An 18,576-nucleotide genomic window follows, 5' to 3' on the forward strand; every position below is an offset into this window, starting at 1 on the left:
GAGGTCGGAGGCGTTATGGGAGTAGCGAGAGGTCGGAGGCGTTATGGGAGTAGCGAGAGGTCGGAGGCGTTATGGGAGTAGCGAGAGGTCGGAGGCGTTATGGGAGTAGCGAGAGGTCGGAGGCGTTATGGAAGTAACGAGAGGTCGGAGGCGTTATGGGAGTAGCGAGAGGTCGGAGGCGTTATGGGAGTAGCGAGAGGTCGGAGGCGTTATGGGAGTAGCGAGAGGTCGGAGGCGTTATGGGAGTAGCGAGAGGTCGGAGGCGTTATGGAAGTAGCGAGAGGTCGGAGGCGTTATGGGAGTAGCGAGAGGTCGGAGGCGTTATGGGAGTAGCGAGAGGTCGGAGGCGTTATGGGAGTAGCGAGAGGTCGGAGGCGTTATGGGAGTAGCGAGAGGTCGGAGGCGTTATGGGAGTAGCGTGAGGTCGGAGGCGTTATGGGAGCAGCGAGAGGTCGGAGGCATTATGGGAGCAGCGAGAGGTCGGAGGTGTTATGGGAGTAGCGAGAAGTCGGAGGCGTTATGGGAGTAGCGAGAGGTCGGAGGCGTTATGGGAGTAGCGTGAGGTCGGAGGCGTTATGGGAGCAGCGAGAGGTCGGAGGCATTATGGGAGCAGTGAGAGGTCGGAGGCGTTATGGGAGCAGCGAGAGGTCGGAGGCGTTATGGGAGCAGCGAGAGGTCGGAGGCGTTATGGGAGTAGCGTGAGGTCGGAGGCGTTTTGGGAGTAGCGAGAGGTCGGAGGCATGATGGGAGTAGCGATATGTTGAAGTTGAAATGTCAGCGGTTTGATGGGAGTAGTGAGAGTTTGTCGGAGTGATGGGAGCAGTGAGAGTTTGTCGGAGTGATGGGAGCAGTGAGAGTTTGTCGGAGTGTTGGGAGTAGCGAGAGGTCGAAAGCATGATGGGAGTAGCGAGAAGTCGGAGGCGTTATGGGAGTAGCGTGAGGTCGTGAGGCATGATGGGAGTAGCGAGAAGTTGGAGGCGTTATGGGAGTAGCGAGAGGTCGGAGGCGTTATGGGAGTAGCGTGAGGTTGGAGGCGTTATGGAAGTAACGAGAGGTCGGAGGCGTTATGGGAGTAGCGAGAGGTCGGAGGCGTTATGGGAGTAGCGAGAGGTCGGAGGCGTTATGGGAGTAGCGAGAGGTCGGAGGCGTTATGGGAGTAGCGAGAGGTCGGAGGCGTTATGGAAGTAGCGAGAGGTCGGAGGCGTTATGGGAGTAGCGAGAGGTCGGAGGCGTTATGGGAGTAGCGAGAGGTCGGAGGCGTTATGGGAGTAGCGAGAGGTCGGAGGCGTTATGGGAGTAGCGAGAGGTCGGAGGCGTTATGGGAGTAGCGTGAGGTCGGAGGCGTTATGGGAGCAGCGAGAGGTCGGAGGCATTATGGGAGCAGCGAGAGGTCGGAGGTGTTATGGGAGTAGCGAGAAGTCGGAGGCGTTATGGGAGTAGCGTGAGGTCGGAGGCGTTATGGGAGCAGCGAGAGGTCGGAGGCGTTATGGGAGCAGCGAGAGGTCGGAGGCGTTATGGGAGCAGCGAGAGGTCGGAGGCGTTATGGGAGCAGCGAGAGGTCGGAGGCGTTATGGGAGCAGCGAGAGGTCGGAGGCGTTATGGGAGCAGCGAGAGGTCGGAGGCGTTATGGGAGCAGCGAGAGGTCGGAGGCGTTATGGGAGCAGCGAGAGGTCGGAGGCGTTATGGGAGCAGCGAGAGGTCGGAGGCGTTATGGGAGCAGCGAGAGGTCGGAGGCGTTATGGGAGCAGCGAGAGGTCGGAGGCGTTATGGGAGCAGCGAGAGGTCGGAGGCGTTATGGGAGCAGCGAGAGGTCGGAGGCGTTATGGGAGCAGCGAGAGGTCGGAGGCGTTATGGGAGCAGCGAGAGGTCGGAGGCGTTATGGGAGTAGCGTGAGGTCGGAGGCGTTTTGGGAGTAGCGAGAGGTCGGAGGCATGATGGGAGTAGCGATATGTTGAAGTTGAAATGTCAGCGGTTTGATGGGAGTAGTGAGATGTCGGAGGTGTGATTGACTTGGCATGATAGGACTGGTTGTTCCCTTGCAGGCATCTCCACCATGTATCGGAAGGATAAGAGTATCCAGATGAAGAGTAGCGCCTCTGCGCTCTACAACAACCTCAGCGTCCTGCCCATCAGTGACAAGAGCCTCGCCTACTTCTCTGTCGTCCATGGCAACACTGTCAACATGGTCAGCGTGTCGGCCGATGGCCTGAACTTCTCGCACCGCCAGCTGCAGTCTAAGGAGGGGAGTGTTGCCATAAGCTCCTCTCTCATCACTCAGGTACGTGGCAGCATGGGGCTCTCCATATACCGCTCTCACTGATTTATAGGCTGTAGGGAAGTAAATGATGGCAGCCATAATAGTGTACCATACATTACCAGCAAATCTGATGTAATCAGTACTAATGATCAATGAGATGCCAATATTTCTGCATTTATGCAAATATATGCAGCTTCAAAATGGACCAATCAATTTAAACCTGGGTCACTCACCTATTTAAACACTGCTCACTCACCTATCCTAAATGACCCCTGCTCCTCTCTACATGGCCGCTCACTCACACTTACATAGTTACTTGAGTTGAAAAAAAGACATACGTCCATCGAGTTCAACCAGAAGTTGCTCTCGGTTGTCACCGCCTTTCTTCACTAATCACTTCCTGTGCCCAGTGCCGGGACATGGTCCTCCAGCACCAAAGGCTGAGACACCAAAGAGCGCCCCCCCCCCCCCACCATAGATGTCACACACTGATTGCTATTAGACTAAGAGGCATCCCAGGGCACCCAGCACCTTAATCTCTAGTTATCTGGCTTGCAGTCACCGCCATGTATCCCCTTTTATTACTTTTTGCTTCAAACACAATAAGGGAATGATAGCTGAGTGAGTTGTGCGTCCCCTCCTACACAGCGCCCTGAGGCTGGAGCCTCTCTTGCCTCTGCCTCGGCCCAGACCTGCGCCCCCTCCTACACTGCGCCCTGAGGCTGGAGCCTCTCTTGCCTCTGCCTCGGCCCAGACCTGCGCCCCCTCCTACACTGCGCCCTGAGGCTGGAGCCTCTCTTGCCTCTGCCCAGCCCTGCGCCCCCTCCTACACTGCGCCCTGAGGCTGGAGCCTTTCTTGTCTCGGCCTGGCCCTGCACCCCCTCCTACACTGCGCCCTGAGGCTGGAGCCTCTCTTGCTTCTGCCCGGCCCGGCCCTGCGCCCCTTCCTACACTGCGCCCTGAGGCTGGAGCCTCTCTTGCCTCTGCCCAGCCCTGCGCCCCCTCCTACACTGCGCCCTGAGGCTGGAGCCTCTCTTGTCTCTGCCTCAGCAGGGCCCTGCACCCCCTCCTACACTGCGCCCTGAGGCTGGAGCCTTTCTTGTCTCGGCCTGGCCCTGCACCCCCTCCTACACTGCGCCCTGAGGCTGGAGCCTTTCTTGTCTCGGCCTGGCCCTGCACCCCCTCCTACACTGCGCCCTGAGGCTGGAGCCTTTCTTGTCTCGGCCTGGCCCTGCACCCCCTCCTACACTGCGCCCTGAGGCTGGAGCCTCTCTTGCTTCTGCCCGGCCCGGCCCTGCGCCCCCTCCTACACTGCGCCCTGAGGCTGGAGCCTCTCTCACCTCTGCCCTGGCCTGGCCCTGCACCCCCTCCTACACTGCGCCCTGAGGCTGGAGCCTCTCTTGTCTCGGCCTGGCCCTGCGCCCCCTCCTACACTGCGCCCTGAGGCTGGAGCCTTTCTTGTCTCGGCCTGGCCCTGCACCCCCTCCTACACTGCGCCCTGAGGCTGGAGCCTCTCTTGTCTCGGCCTGGCCCTGCGCCCCCTCCTACACTGCGCCCTGAGGCTGGAGCCTTTCTTGTCTCGGCCTGGCCCTGCACCCCCTCCTACACTGCGCCCTGAGGCTGGAGCCTTTCTTGCCTCTGCCCGGCCCTGTGCCCCCTCCTACACTGCGCCCTGAGGCTGGAGCCTTTCTCAGCCCTGCCTGTGCCTTGGACCCTGTTCTTTCTAGTCTCATCCCCCAGACCTCCAACTTTATTTTGGAGGCATGGTGGGTGTTAATTCTAAAAATGTTGGTGTTTCACCCTCATTCCCTATTTCTTCCTTACAGTGCTTCCTATTACAGCAGCACAATATTATTATAAGGCCCACAATTATAACGCTCCCATTTAACAGATTATTATTATACTACCCACTATTATAGTGCCCCTCATTATACTGTCACCGTAAAGTGCTCCGTATTACTCTGAGCCAAATAAGTGCCTCTTTTTACAGTACCCTGTTATAGTGTGCTCTGTTACACCCGCACCCCTCCCTCTCCACTACCGGTCGGGGAGATCATGCAATGTTTGCAGACACAGAGGAGCCACAGAAGTTCTTTTGAAACTTTCTCAGCCCACCAGTGCCACAGGAGTGCGGTAAAGAGTCTGGAAGGGTCACACTTTACCGTCTGCAGCTGGGCGCATAACCAGCATGCAAAGCGACATCCAGTGCAGTAAACAGAGCAGAGATAGATGCAGAAGTATTTATTCTTCAATGCAGAAAGTTTATTATTTATTCTTCAAGAAAGTGCAGAAATACACATTGAGAAGGATCCTCCATTGCCCGAAACAATTGTCACATTTTGTAAAGAAGAATGCATACAGTTGTGTTCAAAATTATTCAACCCCCAATGCTGTAAAGGGTTTTAGGGAATTCAGTGTACATTTGTAATTGTGTTTAGAATGAAATCTTACAAGGACATTTTAAAGAACCAAATGCAACTAAAATGACATCAATTGTTTTGGTAATACTGTATTAACCACTTGAGGACCCACCCTTTACCCCCCCCCCCCTTAAGGACCAGCGTTATTTTTTGTGATCTGTGCTGGGTGGGCTCTGCAGCCCCCAGCACAGATCAGAGGGCACACAGAGCGATCAAATCGCTCCCCTTTTTTCCCCCCTAGGGGGATGATGTGCAGGGGGGGTCTGATCGCTCCTGCCTGCAGGCATGTTGCGGGGGGGGGGGGCACCTCAATGCCCCCCTCCGCGGCGAAATTCTCCCCTCCCTCTCCTACCTCTCCCTCCCGGTGATCCGGGCTGCACAGGACGCTATCCGTCCTGTGCAGCCAGTGACAGGCTGTCCCCTGTCACATGGCGGCGATCCCCGGCCGCTGATTGGCCGGGGATCGCCGATCTGCCTTACGGCAGCAGCGCCGTACAATGTAAACAAAGCGGATTATTTCCGCTTGTGTTTACATTTAGCCTGCGAGCCGCCATCGGCGGCCCGCAGGCTATTCACGGAGCCCCCCGCCGTGAATTGACAGGAAGCAGCCGCTCGCGTGAGCGGCTGCTTCCTGATTAATCAGCCTGCAGCTGGCGACGCAGTACTGCGTCGCTGGTCCTGCAGCTGCCACTTTGCCAACGCACGGTATAAGCGTGCGGTCGGCAAGTGGTTAAATGTTATTTTTTTGTGTGATTTCTTCATTGACACAATTATTCAACCCCTTAAAGACTACCACTCTTAAGAACAGAGGTTCATTCAAGTGTTTTCGATCAGGTATTGAAAACACCTGTGGATGTTAACAGCAGCAATCAAGCATAATAAGCACCAATTTTCACAGATTTAAAATGACTGTGATACTCAGCTCCTTCTAGACATTTACTGGTGTGTTTACAAACATGGAGAAGTCAAGAGAATGGTCCAGGAAGACAAGAGAAGAGGTGATTTCTCTTCACAGGAAGGGCAATGGCTATAAGAAGACTGCAAAGATGTTAAACATACCAAGAGACACCATAGGAAGCATCATTCGCAAATTCAAGGCAAAGGGCGCTGTTGAAACGCTACCTGGTTGTGGCAGAAAGAAGATGCTGACTTCGACTGCTGTGCGCTAACTGAAGCGCAAAGTGGAGAAAAGTCCCCGTGTGACTGCTGAGGAACTTAAAAAAGATTTGTCAGATGCGGGTACTGAAATTTCAGCTCAGACAATAAGGCGCACACTGCGTAATGAAGGCCTCCATGCCAGAACTCCCAGGCACACCCCCTTACTGTCTCCAAAGAATAAGAAGAGTCGACTGCAGTATGACAAAAGTCACGTGGACAAACCACAAAAGTTTTGGGATAGTGTTCTGTGGACTGATGAAACAAAATTAGAACTGTTTGGGCCCATGGATCAGCGCTATGTTTAGAGGAGGAAGAACAAGGCCTGTGAAAAAAAGAACACCTTGCCTACTGTAAAGCATGGCGGGGGGGGGGGGGGGGAGGGTCAATAATGCTTTGGGGCTGTTTTAATTCTGCAGGTACAGGGAAGCTTCAGCGTGTGCAAGCTACCATGAATTCTCTTCAATTTCAGTGGGGGTTGAATAATTTTGAACACAACTGTACGTCTTCAACTTATCTCTGGCGTGCTAACCAACCCTGGACTCTGAAAATGCCAGAGGACCCCTGAAAAGGAACTGTTATGGTTGAGAATTCCTGCTCTAGATTGTAAGCTAAAGCCCCCCTCCCCCCCCCCCCCCCCCCCGACACACGCAAAGGGTTTCCTTTTCCTGCTGTACTTTATCAAATGAAGATTGTTGTAAACTACACATGCACTGTGCTTGTATTGTGTACTTGTGTTGCTGCATGTCCTGGTTGTTACTCTGCTATGACTGCTCTCCTGCAGGCCTCGTGGTGCGTCCTGCCGTCCCGGACCCTGCTGGTGCTCACCTCACAGAAGGGGATTCAGGTGAGAGATTACATGTCTGCTGTTCCCATACACCTCTCTGTGCTGCCACTCACTGCAGGACTCCGCCTCCTCCTCTTTGTACTGCCACTCACTGCTGGACTCCGCCTCTTCCTCTCTGTACTGCCACTCACTGCTGGACTCCACCTCTTTCTCTCTGTGCTGCCACTCCTTTCTATACTGCCGCCTCCTTTCTATACTGCCACTCACTGCTGCTCTCCCCCTCTCTATACTGCCACTCACTGCTGCTCTCCTCCCTCTGTAAAGACACTCACTGCTGCTCTCCTCCTCCTCCTCCTTTCTATACTGCTGCTCTCCTCCTCCTCCTCCTCTCTGTACTGCCACTCACTGCTTCTCTCCTCCACCTCCTCTCTATACTGCCACTCACTGCTGCTCTCCTCCCTCTGTAAAGCCACTCACTGCTGCTCTTTTCCTCCTCTCTGTACTGTAACTCACTGTAGCCCTCCCCCTCTCTATACTGCCAATCACTGCAGCTCTCCTCCTCCTCTCTATACTGCCACTCACTGCAGTATGCTTTCTCCTCCTCTCTGTAGTGCCACCCCTTGCTGCTCTCCTCCTCTCTGTAGTGCCGCCCCTTGCTGCTCTCCTCCTCTCTGTAGTGCCACCCCTTGCTGCTCTCCTCCTCCTCTCTGTAGTGCCACCCCTTGCTGCTCTCCTCCTCTCTGTAGTGCCGCCCCTTGCTGCTCTCCTCCTCCTCTCTGTAGTGCCGCCCCTTGCTGCTCTCCTCTTCCTCTCTGTAAAGCCCCCCCATTACTGCTTTCCTCCTCCTCCTCTCTGTAGTGCCACCCCTTGCTGCTCTACTCCTCTTCCTCTCTGTAGTGCCACCCCTTGCTGCTCTGCTCCTCCTCCTCTCTGTAGTGCCACCCCTTGCTGCTCTCCTCCTCTGTAGTGCCACCCCTTGCTGCTCTCCTCCTCCTCTCTGTAGTGCCGCCCCTTGCAGCTATCCTCCTCCTCCCTGTAGTGCCACCCCTTGCTGCTCTCCTCCTCCTCCCTGTAGTGCCACCCCTTGCTGCTCTCCTCCTCCTCTCTGTTGTGCCGCCTCTTGCTGCTCTCCTCCTCCTCTCTGTAGTGCCGCTCCTTGCTGCTCTCCTCCTCCTCTCTGTAGTGCCGCCCCTTGCTGCTCTCCTCCTCCTCTCTGTAGTGCCGCCCCTTGCTGCTCTCCTCCTCCTCTCTGTAGTGCCACCCCTTGTTGCTCTCCTCCTCTCTGTAGTGCCACCCCTTGCTTCTCTTCTCCTCCTCTCTGTAGTGCCACCTCTTGCTGCTCTCCTCCTCCTCTCTGTAGTGCCACCCCTTGCTGGCTCTCCTCCTCCTCTCTGTAGTGCCACCCCTTGCTGCTCTCCTCCTCTCTGTAGTGCCACCCCTTGCTGCTCTCCTCCTCCTCTCTGTAGTGCCACCACTTGCTGCTCTTCTCCTCCTCACTGTAGTGTCGCCCCTTGCTGCTCTCCTCCTCTCTGTAGTGCCGCCCCTTGCTGCTCTCCTCCTCTCTGTAGTGCCACCCCTTGCTGCTCTCCTCCTCCTCTCTGTAGTGCCGCCCCTTGCAGCTATCCTCCTCCTCTCTGTAGTGCCATCCCTTGCTGCTCTCCTCCTCCTCCTCTCTGTAGTGCCACCCCTTGCTGCTCTCCTCCTCCTCCTCTCTGTAGTGCCACCCCTTGCTTCTCTTCTCCTCCTCTCTGTAGTGCCACCTCTTGCTGCTCTCCTCCTCCTCTCTGTAGTGCCACCCCTTGCTGGCTCTCCTCCTCCTCTCTGTAGTGCCACCCCTTGCTGGCTCTCCTCCTCCTCTCTGTAGTGCCACCCCTTGCTGGCTCTCCTCCTCCTCTCTGTAGTGCCACCCCTTGCTGCTCTCCTCCTCCTCTCTGTAGTGCCACCCCTTGCTGCTCTTCTCCTCCTCACTGTAGTGCCGCCCCTTGCTGCTCTCCTCCTCCTCTGTAGTGCCGCCCCTTGCTGCTCTCCTCCTCTCTGTAGTGCCACCCCTTGCTGCTCTACTCCTCCTCCTCTCTGTAGTGCCACCCCTTGCTGCTCTCCTCCTCCTCTCTGTAGTGCCGCCCCCTGCTGCTCTCCTCCTCTCTGTAGTGCCGCCCCTTGCTGCTCTCCTCCTCCTCTCTGTAGTGCCGCTCCTTGCTGCTCTCCTCCTCTCTGTAGTGCCGCCCCTTGCTGCTCTCCTCCTCCTCTCTGTAGTGCCGCCCCTTGCTGCTCTCCTCCTCCTCCCTGTAGTGCCACCCCTTGCTGCTCTCCTCCTCCTCTCTGTAGTGCCACCCCTTGCTGCTCTCCTCCTCCTCTCTGTAGTGCCACCGCTTGCTGCTCTCCTCCTCCTCTCTGTAGTGCCACCGCTTGCTGCTCTCCTCCTCCTCTCTGTAGTGCCACCCCTTGCTGCTCTCCTCCTCCTTTCTGTAGTGCCACCACTTGCTGCTCTCCTCCTCCTCCCCTGTAGTGCCACCCCTTGCTGCTCTCCTCCCTGTAGTGCCACCCCTTGCTGCTCTCCTCCCTGTAGTGCCACCCCTTGCTGCTCTCCTCCTCCTCCCTGTAGTGCCACCCCTTGCTGCTCTCCTCCTCCTCTCTGTTGTGCCGCCTCTTGCTGCTCTCCTCCTCCTCTCTGTAGTGCCGCCCCTTGCTGCTCTCCTCCTCCTCTCTGTAGTGCCGCCCCTTGCTGCTCTCCTCCTCCTTTCTGTAGTGCCGCCCCTTGCTGCTCTCCTCCTCCTCTCTGTAGTGCCGCCCCTTGATGCTCTCCTCCTTCCTCCTCTCTGTAGTGCCACCCCTTGCTGCTCTCCTCCTCCTCCCTCCTCTCTTTAGTGCCGCCCCTTGCTGCTCTCCTCCTCCTCCTCTCTGTAGTGCCGCCTCTTGCTGCTCTCCTCCTCCTCCTCCTCCCTCCTCTCTGTATTGGCACCCCTTGCTGCTCTCCTCCTCCTCATCCTCCCTCCTCTTTAGTGCCGCCCCTTGCTGCTCTCCTCCTCCTCTCTGTAGTGCCGCCCCTTGCTGCTCTCCTCCTCTCTCTGTAGTGCCACCCCTTGCTGCTCTCCTCTCCCTCCTCCTCCCTCCTCTCTGTTGTGCCGCCCCTTGCTGCTCTCCTCCTCCTCTCTGTAGTGCCGCCCCTTGATGCTCTCCTCCTCCCTCCTCTCTGTAGTGCCGCCCCTTGCTGCTCTCCTCTCTGTAGTGCCACCCCTTGCTGCTCTCCTCCTCCTCTCTGTAGTGCCACCCCTTGCTGCTCTTCTCCTCCTCCTCTGTAGTGCCGCCCCTTGCTGCTCTCCTCCTCCTCTGTAGTGCCGCCCCTTGCTGCTCTCCTCCTCCTCTCTGTAGTGCCGCCCCTTGCTGCTATCCTCCTCTCTGTAGTGCCGCCCCTTGCTGCTCTCCTCCTCTCTGTAGTGCCACCTCTTGCTGCTCTACTCCTTCTCCTCTCTGTAGTGCCACCCCTTGCTGCTCTCCTCCTCCTCTCTGTAGTGCCGCCCCTTGCTGCTCTCCTCCTCTCTGTAGTGCCGCCCCTTGCTGCTCTTCTCCTCCTCTCTGTAGTGTCACCTCTTGCTGCTCTTCTCCTCCTTTCTGTAGTGCCACCTCTTGCTGCTCTCCTCCTCCTCTCTGTAGTGCCGCCCCTTGCTGCTCTCCTCCTCCTCTCTGTAGTGCCGCCCCTTGCTGCTCTCCTCCTCCTCTCTGTAGTGCCGCCCCTTGCTGCTCTCCTCCTCCTCTCTGTAGTGCCACCCCTTGCTGCTCTCCTCCCTGTAGTGCCACCCCTTGCTGCTCTCCTCCTCCTCCCTGTAGTGCCACCCCTTGCTGCTCTCCTCCTCCTCCTCCTCTCTATAGTGCCGCCCCTTGCTGCTCTCCTCCTCCTCTCTGTAGTGCCGCCCCTTGCTGCTCTCCTCCTCCTCTCTGTAGTGCCGCCCCTTGCTGCTCTCCTCCTCCTCTCTGTTGTGCCGCCCCTTGCTGCTCTCCTCCTCCTCTCTGTAGTGCCGCCCCTTGCTGCTCTCCTCCTCCTCTCTGTAGTGCCGCCCCTTGCTGCTCTCCTCCTTCCTCCTCTCTGTAGTGCCGCCCCTTGCTGCTCTCCTCCTTCCTCCTCTCTGTAGTGCCGCCCCTTGATGCTCTCCTCCTTCCTCCTCTCTGTAGTGCCGCCCCTTGATGCTCTCCTCCTCCTCCCTCCTCTCTTTAGTGCCGCCCCTTGCTGCTCTCCTCCTCCTCTCTGTAGTGCCGCCCCTTGCTGCTCTCCTCCTCCCTCCTCTCTGTATTGCCACCCCTTGCTGCTCTCCTCCTCATCATCCTCCCTCCTCTTTAGTGCCGCCCCTTGCTGCTCTCCTCCTCTCTCTGTAGTGCCACCCCTTGCTGCTCTCCTCTTCCTCCTCCTCCTCCCTCCTCTCTGTTGTGCCGCCCCTTGCTGCTCTCCTGCTCCTCCCTCCTCTCTGTAGTGCCGCCCCTTGCTGCTCTCCTCCTCCTCTCTGTAGTGCCGCCCCTTGCTGCTCTCCTCCTCCTCTCTGTAGTGCCGCCCCTTGCTGCTCTCCTCCTCCTCTCTGTAGTGCCGCCCCTTGCTGCTCTCCTCCTCCTCTCTGTAGTGCCGCCCCTTGCTACTCTCCTCCTCCTCTCTGTAGTGCCGCCCCTTGCTGCTCTCCACCTCTCTGTAGTGCCGCCCCTTGCTGCTCTCCTCCTCCTCTCTGTAGTGCCGCCCCTTGCTGCTCTCCTCCTCCTCTCTGTAGTGCCGCCCCTTGCTGCTTTCCTCCTCCTCTCTGTAGTGCCGCCCCTTGCTGCTCTCCTCCTCCTCTCTGTAGTGCCGCCCCTTGCTGCTCTCCTCTTCCTCCTCCTCCCTCCTCTCTGTAGTGCCACCCCTTACTGCTCTCCTCCTCTCTGTAGTGCCGCCCCTTGCTGCTCTCCTCCTCCTCTCTGTAGTGTCGCTCTTTGCTGTTCTCCTCCTCCTCTCTGTAGTGCCACCCCTTGCTGCTCTCCTCCTCCTCTCTGTAGTGCCGCCCCTTGCTGCTCTCCTCCTTCCTCCTCTCTGTAGTGCCACCCCTTGATGCTCTCCTCCTTCCTCCTCTCTGTAGTGCCACCCCTTGCTGCTCTCCTCCTCCTCTTTGTAGTGCCGGCCCTTGCTTCTCTCCTCCTTCCTCCTCTCTGTAGTGCCACCCCTTGCTGCTCTCCTCCTTCCTCCTCTCTGTAGTGCCACCCCTTGCTGCTCTCCACCTCCTCTCTGTAGTGCTGCCCCTTGCTGCTCTCCTCCTCCTCTCTGTAGTGCCACCCCTTGCTGCTCTCCTCCTCCTCCTCTCTGTAGTGCCATCCCTTGCTGCTCTCCTCCTCCCTCCTCTTTGTAGTGCCACCCCTTGCTGCTCTCCTCCTCCTCTCTGTAGTGCCGCCCCTTGCTGCTCTCCTCCTCTCTGTAGTGCCGCCCCTTGCTGCTCTCCTCCTCCCTCCTCTTTGTAGTGCCACCCCTTGCTGCTCTCCTCCTCCTCCTCCCTCCTCTCTGTAGTGCCACTTCTTGCTGCTCTCCTCCTCCTCTCTGTAGTGCCGCCCCTTGCTGCTCTCCTCCTCTCTGTAGTGCCGCCCCTTGCTGCTCTCCTCCTCTCTGTAGTGCCACCCCTTGCTGCTCTCCTCCTCCTCTCTGTAGTGCCACCCCTTGCTGCTCTCCTCCTCTCTGTAGTGCCGCCCCTTGCTGCTCTCCTCCTCCCTCCTCTTTGTAGTGCCACCCCTTGCTGCTCTCCTCCTCCTCTCTGTAGTGCCACCCCTTGCTGCTCTCCTCCTCTCTGTAGTGCCGCCCCTTGCTGCTCTCCTCCTCCCTCCTCTTTGTAGTGCCACCCCTTGCTGCTCTCCTCCTCCTCTCTGTAGTGCCACCCCTTGCTGCTCTCCTCCTCTCTGTAGTGCCGCCCCTTGCTGCTCTCCTCCTCCCTCCTCTTTGTAGTGCCACCCCTTGCTGCTCTCCTCCTCCCTCCTCTCTGTAGTGCCGCCCCTTGCTGCTCTCCTCCTCCCTCCTCTCTGTAGTGCCGCCCCTTGCTGCTCTACTTCTCCTCCTCTCTGTAGTGCCGCCCCTTGCTGCTCTTCTCCTCCTCTCTGTAGTGCCACCTCTTGCTGCTCTTCTCCTCCTTTCTGTAGTGCCACCTCTTGCTGCTCTTCTCCTCCTTTCTGTAGTGCCACCTCTTGCTGCTCTCCTCCTCCTCTCTGTAGTGCCGCCCCTTGCTGCTCTCCTCCTCCTCTCTGTAGTGCCGCCCCTTGCTGCTCTCCTCCTCCTCTCTGTAGTGCCACCCCTTGCTGCTCTCCTCCTCCTCTCTGTAGTGCCACCCCTTGCTGCTCTCCTCCCTGTAGTGCCACCCCTTGCTGCTCTCCTCCTCCTCCCTGTAGTGCCACCCCTTGCTGCTCTCCTCCTCCTCCTCTCTGTAGTGCCACCCCTTGCTGCTCTCCTCCCTGTAGTGCCACCCCTTGCTGCTCTCCTCCTCCTCCCTGTAGTGCCACCCCTTGCTGCTCTCCTCCTCCTCTCTGTAGTGCCACCCCTTGCTGCTCTCCTCATCCTCTCTGTAGTGCCACCCCTTGCTGCTCTCCTCCTCCTCTCTATAGTGCCGCCCCTTGCTGCTCTCCTCCTCCTCTCTGTAGTGCCGCCCCTTGCTGCTCTCCTCCTCCTCTCTGTTGTGCCGCCCCTTGCTGCTCTCCTCCTCCTCTCTTTAGTGCCGCCCCTTGCTGATCTCCTCCTCCTCTCTGTAGTGCCGCCCCTTGCTGCTCTCCTCCTCCTCTCTGTAGTGCCGCCCCTTGCTGCTCTCCTCCTTCGTCCTCTCTGTAGTGCCGCCCCTTGATGCTCTCCTCCTTCCTCCTCTCTGTAGTGCCACCCCTTGCTGCTCTCCTCCTCCTCCCTCCTCTCTTTAGTGCCGCCCCTTGCTGCTCTCCTCCTCCTCTCTGTAGTGCCGCCCCTTGCTGCTCTCCTCCTCCCTCCTCTCTGTATTGCCACCCCTTGCTGCTCTCCTCCTCATCATCCTCCCTCCTCTTTAGTGCCGCCCCTTGCTGCTCTCCTCCTCTCTCTGTAGTGCCACCCCTTGCTGCTCTCCTCTTCCTCCTCCTCCTCCCTCCTCTCTGTTGTGCCGCCCCTTGCTGCTCTCCTGCTCCTCCCTCCTCTCTGTAGTGCCGCCCCTTGCTGCTCTCCTCCTTCTCTCTGTAGTGCCGCCCCTTGCTGCTCTCCTCCTCCTCTCTGTAGTGCCGCCCCTTGCTGCTCTCCTCCTCCTCTCTGTAGTGCCGCCCCTTGCTGCTCTCCTCCTCCTCTCTGTAGTGCCGCCCCTTGCTACTCTCCTCCTCCTCTCTGTAGTGCCGCCCCTTGCTGCTCTCCTCCACCTCTCTGTAGTGCCGCCCCTTGCTGCTCTCCTCCTCCTCTCTGTAGTGCCGCCCCTTGCTGCTCTCCTCCTCCTCTCTGTAGTGCCGCCCCTTGCTGCTTTCCTCCTCCTCTCTGTAGTGCCGCCCCTTGCTGCTCTCCTCCTCCTCTCTGTAGTGCCGCCCCTTGCTGCTCTCCTCTTCCTCCTCCTCCCTCCTCTCTGTAGTGCCACCCCTTACTGCTCTCCTCCTCTCTGTGGTGCCACCCCTTACTGCTCTCCTCCTCTCTGTAGTGCCGCCCCTTGCTGCTCTCCTCCTCCTCTCTGTAGTGTCGCTCTTTGCTGTTCTCCTCCTCCTCTCTGTAGTGCCACCCCTTGCTGCTCTCCTCCTCCTCTCTGTAGTGCCGCCCCTTGCTGCTCTCCTCCTTCCTCCTCTCTGTAGTGCCACCCCTTGATGCTCTCCTCCTTCCTCCTCTCTGTAGTGCCACCCCTTGCTGCTCTTCTCCTCCTTCCTCCTCTCTGTAGTGCCACCCCTTGCTGCTCTCCTCCTCCTCTTTGTAGTGCCGGCCCTTGCTGCTCTCCTCCTTCGTCCTCTCTGTAGTGCCACCCCTTGCTGCTCTCCTCCTTCCTCCTCTCTGTAGTGCCACCCCTTGCTGCTCTCCACCTCCTCTCTGTAGTGCTGCCCCTTGCTGCTCTCCTCCTCCTCTCTGTAGTGCCACCCCTTGCTGCTCTCCTCCTCCTCCTCTCTGTAGTTCCACCCCTTGCTGCTCTCCTCCTCCTCTCTGTAGTGCCGCCCCTTGCTGCTCTCCTCCTCTCTGTAGTGCCGCCCCTTGCTGCTCTCCTCCTCCCTCCTCTTTGTAGTGCCACCCCTTGCTGCTCTCCTCCTCCTCCTCCCTCCTCTCTGTAGTGCCACTTCTTGCTGCTCTCCTCCTCCTCTCTGTAGTGCCGCCCCTTGCTGCTCTCCTCCTCTCTGTAGTGCCGCCCCTTGCTGCTCTCCTCCTCTCTGTAGTGCCACCCCTTGCTGCTCTCCTCCTCCTCTCTGTAGTGCCACCCCTTGCTGCTCTCCTCCTCTCTGTAGTGCCGCCCCTTGCTGCTCTCCTCCTCCCTCCTCTTTGTAGTGCCACCCCTTGCTGCTCTCCTCCTCCTCTCTGTAGTGCCACCCCTTGCTGCTCTCCTCCTCTCTGTAGTGCCGCCCCTTGCTGCTCTCCTCCTCTCTGTAGTGCCACCCCTTGCTGCTCTCCTCCTCCTCTCTGTAGTGCCACCCCTTGCTGCTCTCCTCCTCTCTGTAGTGCCGCCCCTTGCTGCTCTCCTCCTCTCTGTAGTGCCACCCCTTGCTGCTCTCCTCCTCCTCCTCTCTGTAGTGCCACCCCTTGCTGCTCTCCTCCTCTCTGTAGTGCCGCCCCTTGCTGCTCTCCTCCTCCCTCCTCTTTGTAGTGCCACCCCTTGCTGCTCTCCTCCTCCCTCCTCTCTGTAGTGCCGCCCCTTGCTGCTCTCCTCCTCCTCTCTGTAGTGCCATCCCTTGCTGCTCTTCACCTCTTTACAGATCAGTTCTGTGTATTCCGGCCTCACCCCATCTCTCCTTCTCCTCTATAGATGTACGAGTCGGATGGATCCATCATGGTGTACTGGCACGCTCTGGACGCCCTGGAGACCCCACAGGGTGAGTGGAACGAAAGTGGCACTGAGAGAAGCGGGCTCGCTACATGTTATATTCAGCATTATTATTATGCATTTATATTTCACATGTAGCAGCCCACCCAGGTGAGGGGTGGAGTCTCTCTCCTCTGATCAGCACACGAGGGTTGAGGGATTGCTGGAGGGCGGATGGGCTCCAGTGATGACTGTGTTTTCTCTCCATGCAGCTCAGGCGGTGTTTGCTCGCGGCATTTCCTCAGCCGGGGGACGGTACATCTGTGTGGGTGAGTGACCCTCTATTACGCCCCAGATAGCAGCACTGGTGTTATTGTAATATGGGGAGGGGCTCCTCAGGCCTCCAGGGTATCAGCACTGGTGTTACAGTAACTGGGGGAGGGGCTTATCTGACCGCCAGGTCTCAGCACTGGTATTATAATAATAGGGGAAGGGTCTCCTCAGACCTCTAGATAGCAGCACTGGTGGTTTAGTGACACAGGGAGGGGCTAATCAGACCTCCAGGTAATGGCACTGGTGTTATAGTAATAGGGGGAGGGGCTCCTCAGATATCCAGGTAGTAGCACTGGTGTTATAGTTACAGGGGGAGGGGCTCCTTAGACCTCCAGTTAGCGGCACTTGTGTTTATAGTAACGGAGAGAGGCTCATCTGACTTCCAGGTAGCAGCACTGGTGTTATAGTAACAGGGGGAGGGGCTTATTTGACCGCCAGGTAGCAGGATTGGTGTTATAGTAACAGGGGGAGGGGCTTATCTGACCGCCAGGTAGCAGGACTGGTGCTATAATAACGGGGAGGGGCTCCTCAGACCTCCAGGTAGCAGCACTGGTGTTATAGTTACAGAGGGAGAGGCTTATCTGACCTCCAGGTAGCTGCAGTGGTGTTATAGTAACAGTGGGAGGTGCTCCAGGAAGTGTGTTTGGGGGGGTCTGCCCTTCTGTGGTGGCTGGGTAGTGTAATGGTGCCTCTGACACAGGAGACCTGGGTTCGAATCTCGGCTCTGTCTGTTCAGTAAGCCAGCACCTATTCAGTAGGAGACCTTAGGCAAGTCTCCCTAACACTGCTACTGCCTATAGAGCGTGTCCTAGTGGCTGCTGCTCTGGCGCTTTGAGTCCATCAGGAGAAAAGCGCGATATAAATGTTCTGTGTTTGTTCTGTCTTCTTTGATGTTGGCTGTGTGTCAGTGACTACCCACACTTGTCAGAAAAGGGAGGGAGGAGTTAGAAAACTCCGGTGTGCCATCAGCATGGAATATATGTTGGCTGGCTTCCAACAAGCACATGCCTTTCTGTTTACCGTTAGGGAGGAGGACATAGGGGGTTGTTATTTATCGAGGGGGGGGGGGGGGTAACAGTGGCAGACCACCTTCCGATAGTGGCTGGATAGTGTGCTGGTTAAGGGCCCTGCACAGCAATCCTCAGTGACGCTTCTTTCCTCAGGAACCTCTTCCGGCCTTGTATTAGTCTTTGACATTCCAGCAAAAGGCACCAACATCACATTGGCTGAGGTCCTGGCCGAGCACAGAGATCCCATCACCGACATCGCCAGCGAGTCGTGCCTGGGCGAGCAGGTAAGAGCCCCGCCCACATGCAAGTCACATGACTAATGCGCTGCTGTGATGCCTCCTGATATTATGCGTCAGGTTCAGCCGGGCATCAGAAGTGCATCAGGGATACTGGAGATGGAGGAGAGATTACCATTCTCCTAGCTTGGAATGAAGCTCTGCCCCTCCCAGTAAATTCAGGTCTTCAGTGGCTGGGACAACGCTCAGGAATGTTCAGTGTTACAGGCAGAGAGTGTTAAGCTACGCATTGCTCCGCCATTCATAATCGGCACAGCTTGCTGGCCGCAACAGAGGGGGAGGGGTTTAACTTGCCCAACTCACCGACTATAGCTGATCTGCTCCACATTGCATTCACTTACGTTCCACGTCATTCCCATGCTTCCTACTTCCGAGTTTAGAGGTAGAAGCATGGGACAGGCGTGTAATGTGAGTGAACATGACGTGGTGCACATCGGCCATAGGTGGCGACATGGGTAAATTAAACACCTCTCTGCCGTGGCCAGCAAGTTGTCCTAATGTCCTCTCCTTTGTCAGATAGTACTTCAGACTAACCTCAAAGGACACTGCAATATACTTCCATGCACACAACAGCGTCAGCTGTATAATAGGTTAGGATTAGTTAGTGTTAGGCCCCTCCCATGGAGGATTGACTTCTTTGCAGTGGTTCGCAGTGGGAGGGACGAGTACTTAATAGGTTGCATGCAAGCTGTTACAGGAAACCAACATCCTCCAATGGTAGACAGGTCATGTGTATGCTCGGTGTGTATTTTATCCCACAAGTGGGGCTTGCACTCTTTTGCAGGTAGGCACTCATCTGTTTTTAAGTAGGGCTGTTCATTTCCTTGCCAGGGATACAGTACTGCCCATAATTATTCATACACCCTGGCAAATTTTGACTTAAAGTTACTTTTATTCAACCAGCAATTATTTTTTCCTGACTTGTGAGCAGCCACAATGTGCAGCCTCAGGTCCTCACTGAGCTCCTTTGTCTTAGCCATGACTGTCCACAAACCAACTGCAGAGAGCTGCTCTTTTTCACCTGTTGAGTTGATTAAAACAGCTGTTCCCAATTAATCAGGGTAATTAGGATGCTTTAGAACAGCTTGGACTATTTGGAATGGTATAGAACTTTGGATTTTCCCACAGACTGTGACGGTTTGTGAAGGGGATGAATAAGTTTGAACTGGACACTTTTTGCTCAAATGTAAATAAAAGCTGAGATATGTCTTCTTTTCCACAATAATGCCTCTTGCACATGGTCGTATTATCTTTTGGGAGACACCTGTGTCATTTCCCATCAAATAATTACTTGCTGGTTGAACAAAAGTAACTTTAAGTCACAATGTAATTATGGGCAGCACTGTATGTGCTCCTAATCTTTTGATAGGTTGATGCAATGTAGGCTTGCATGTTGCACT

The 18,576-nt window shown here is 56.9% G+C and overlaps 1 protein-coding gene across 2 annotated transcripts in view; it reads left to right on the top strand.

Annotated features, from left to right (window-relative positions):
- The window catches only part of WDR54 (WD repeat domain 54), a 33,077-nt gene that overhangs the window by 3,103 nt on the left and 11,398 nt on the right, over positions 1 to 18,576 (top strand). For both annotated transcript variants that reach the window (XM_068273852.1, XM_068273861.1), the window contains exons 2-6: positions 2,043 to 2,278; positions 6,617 to 6,679; positions 15,541 to 15,607; positions 15,810 to 15,866; positions 17,034 to 17,164. In XM_068273852.1, coding sequence (XP_068129953.1) covers positions 2,043 to 2,278; positions 6,617 to 6,679; positions 15,541 to 15,607; positions 15,810 to 15,866; positions 17,034 to 17,164 — 554 coding nt within the window. The remainder of the gene's footprint in view (positions 1 to 2,042; positions 2,279 to 6,616; positions 6,680 to 15,540; positions 15,608 to 15,809; positions 15,867 to 17,033; positions 17,165 to 18,576) is intronic.

Source organism: Hyperolius riggenbachi, chromosome 1, assembly GCF_040937935.1.
Source record: "Hyperolius riggenbachi isolate aHypRig1 chromosome 1, aHypRig1.pri, whole genome shotgun sequence".
NCBI classification, from domain to species: Eukaryota; Metazoa; Chordata; class Amphibia; order Anura; family Hyperoliidae; genus Hyperolius; species Hyperolius riggenbachi.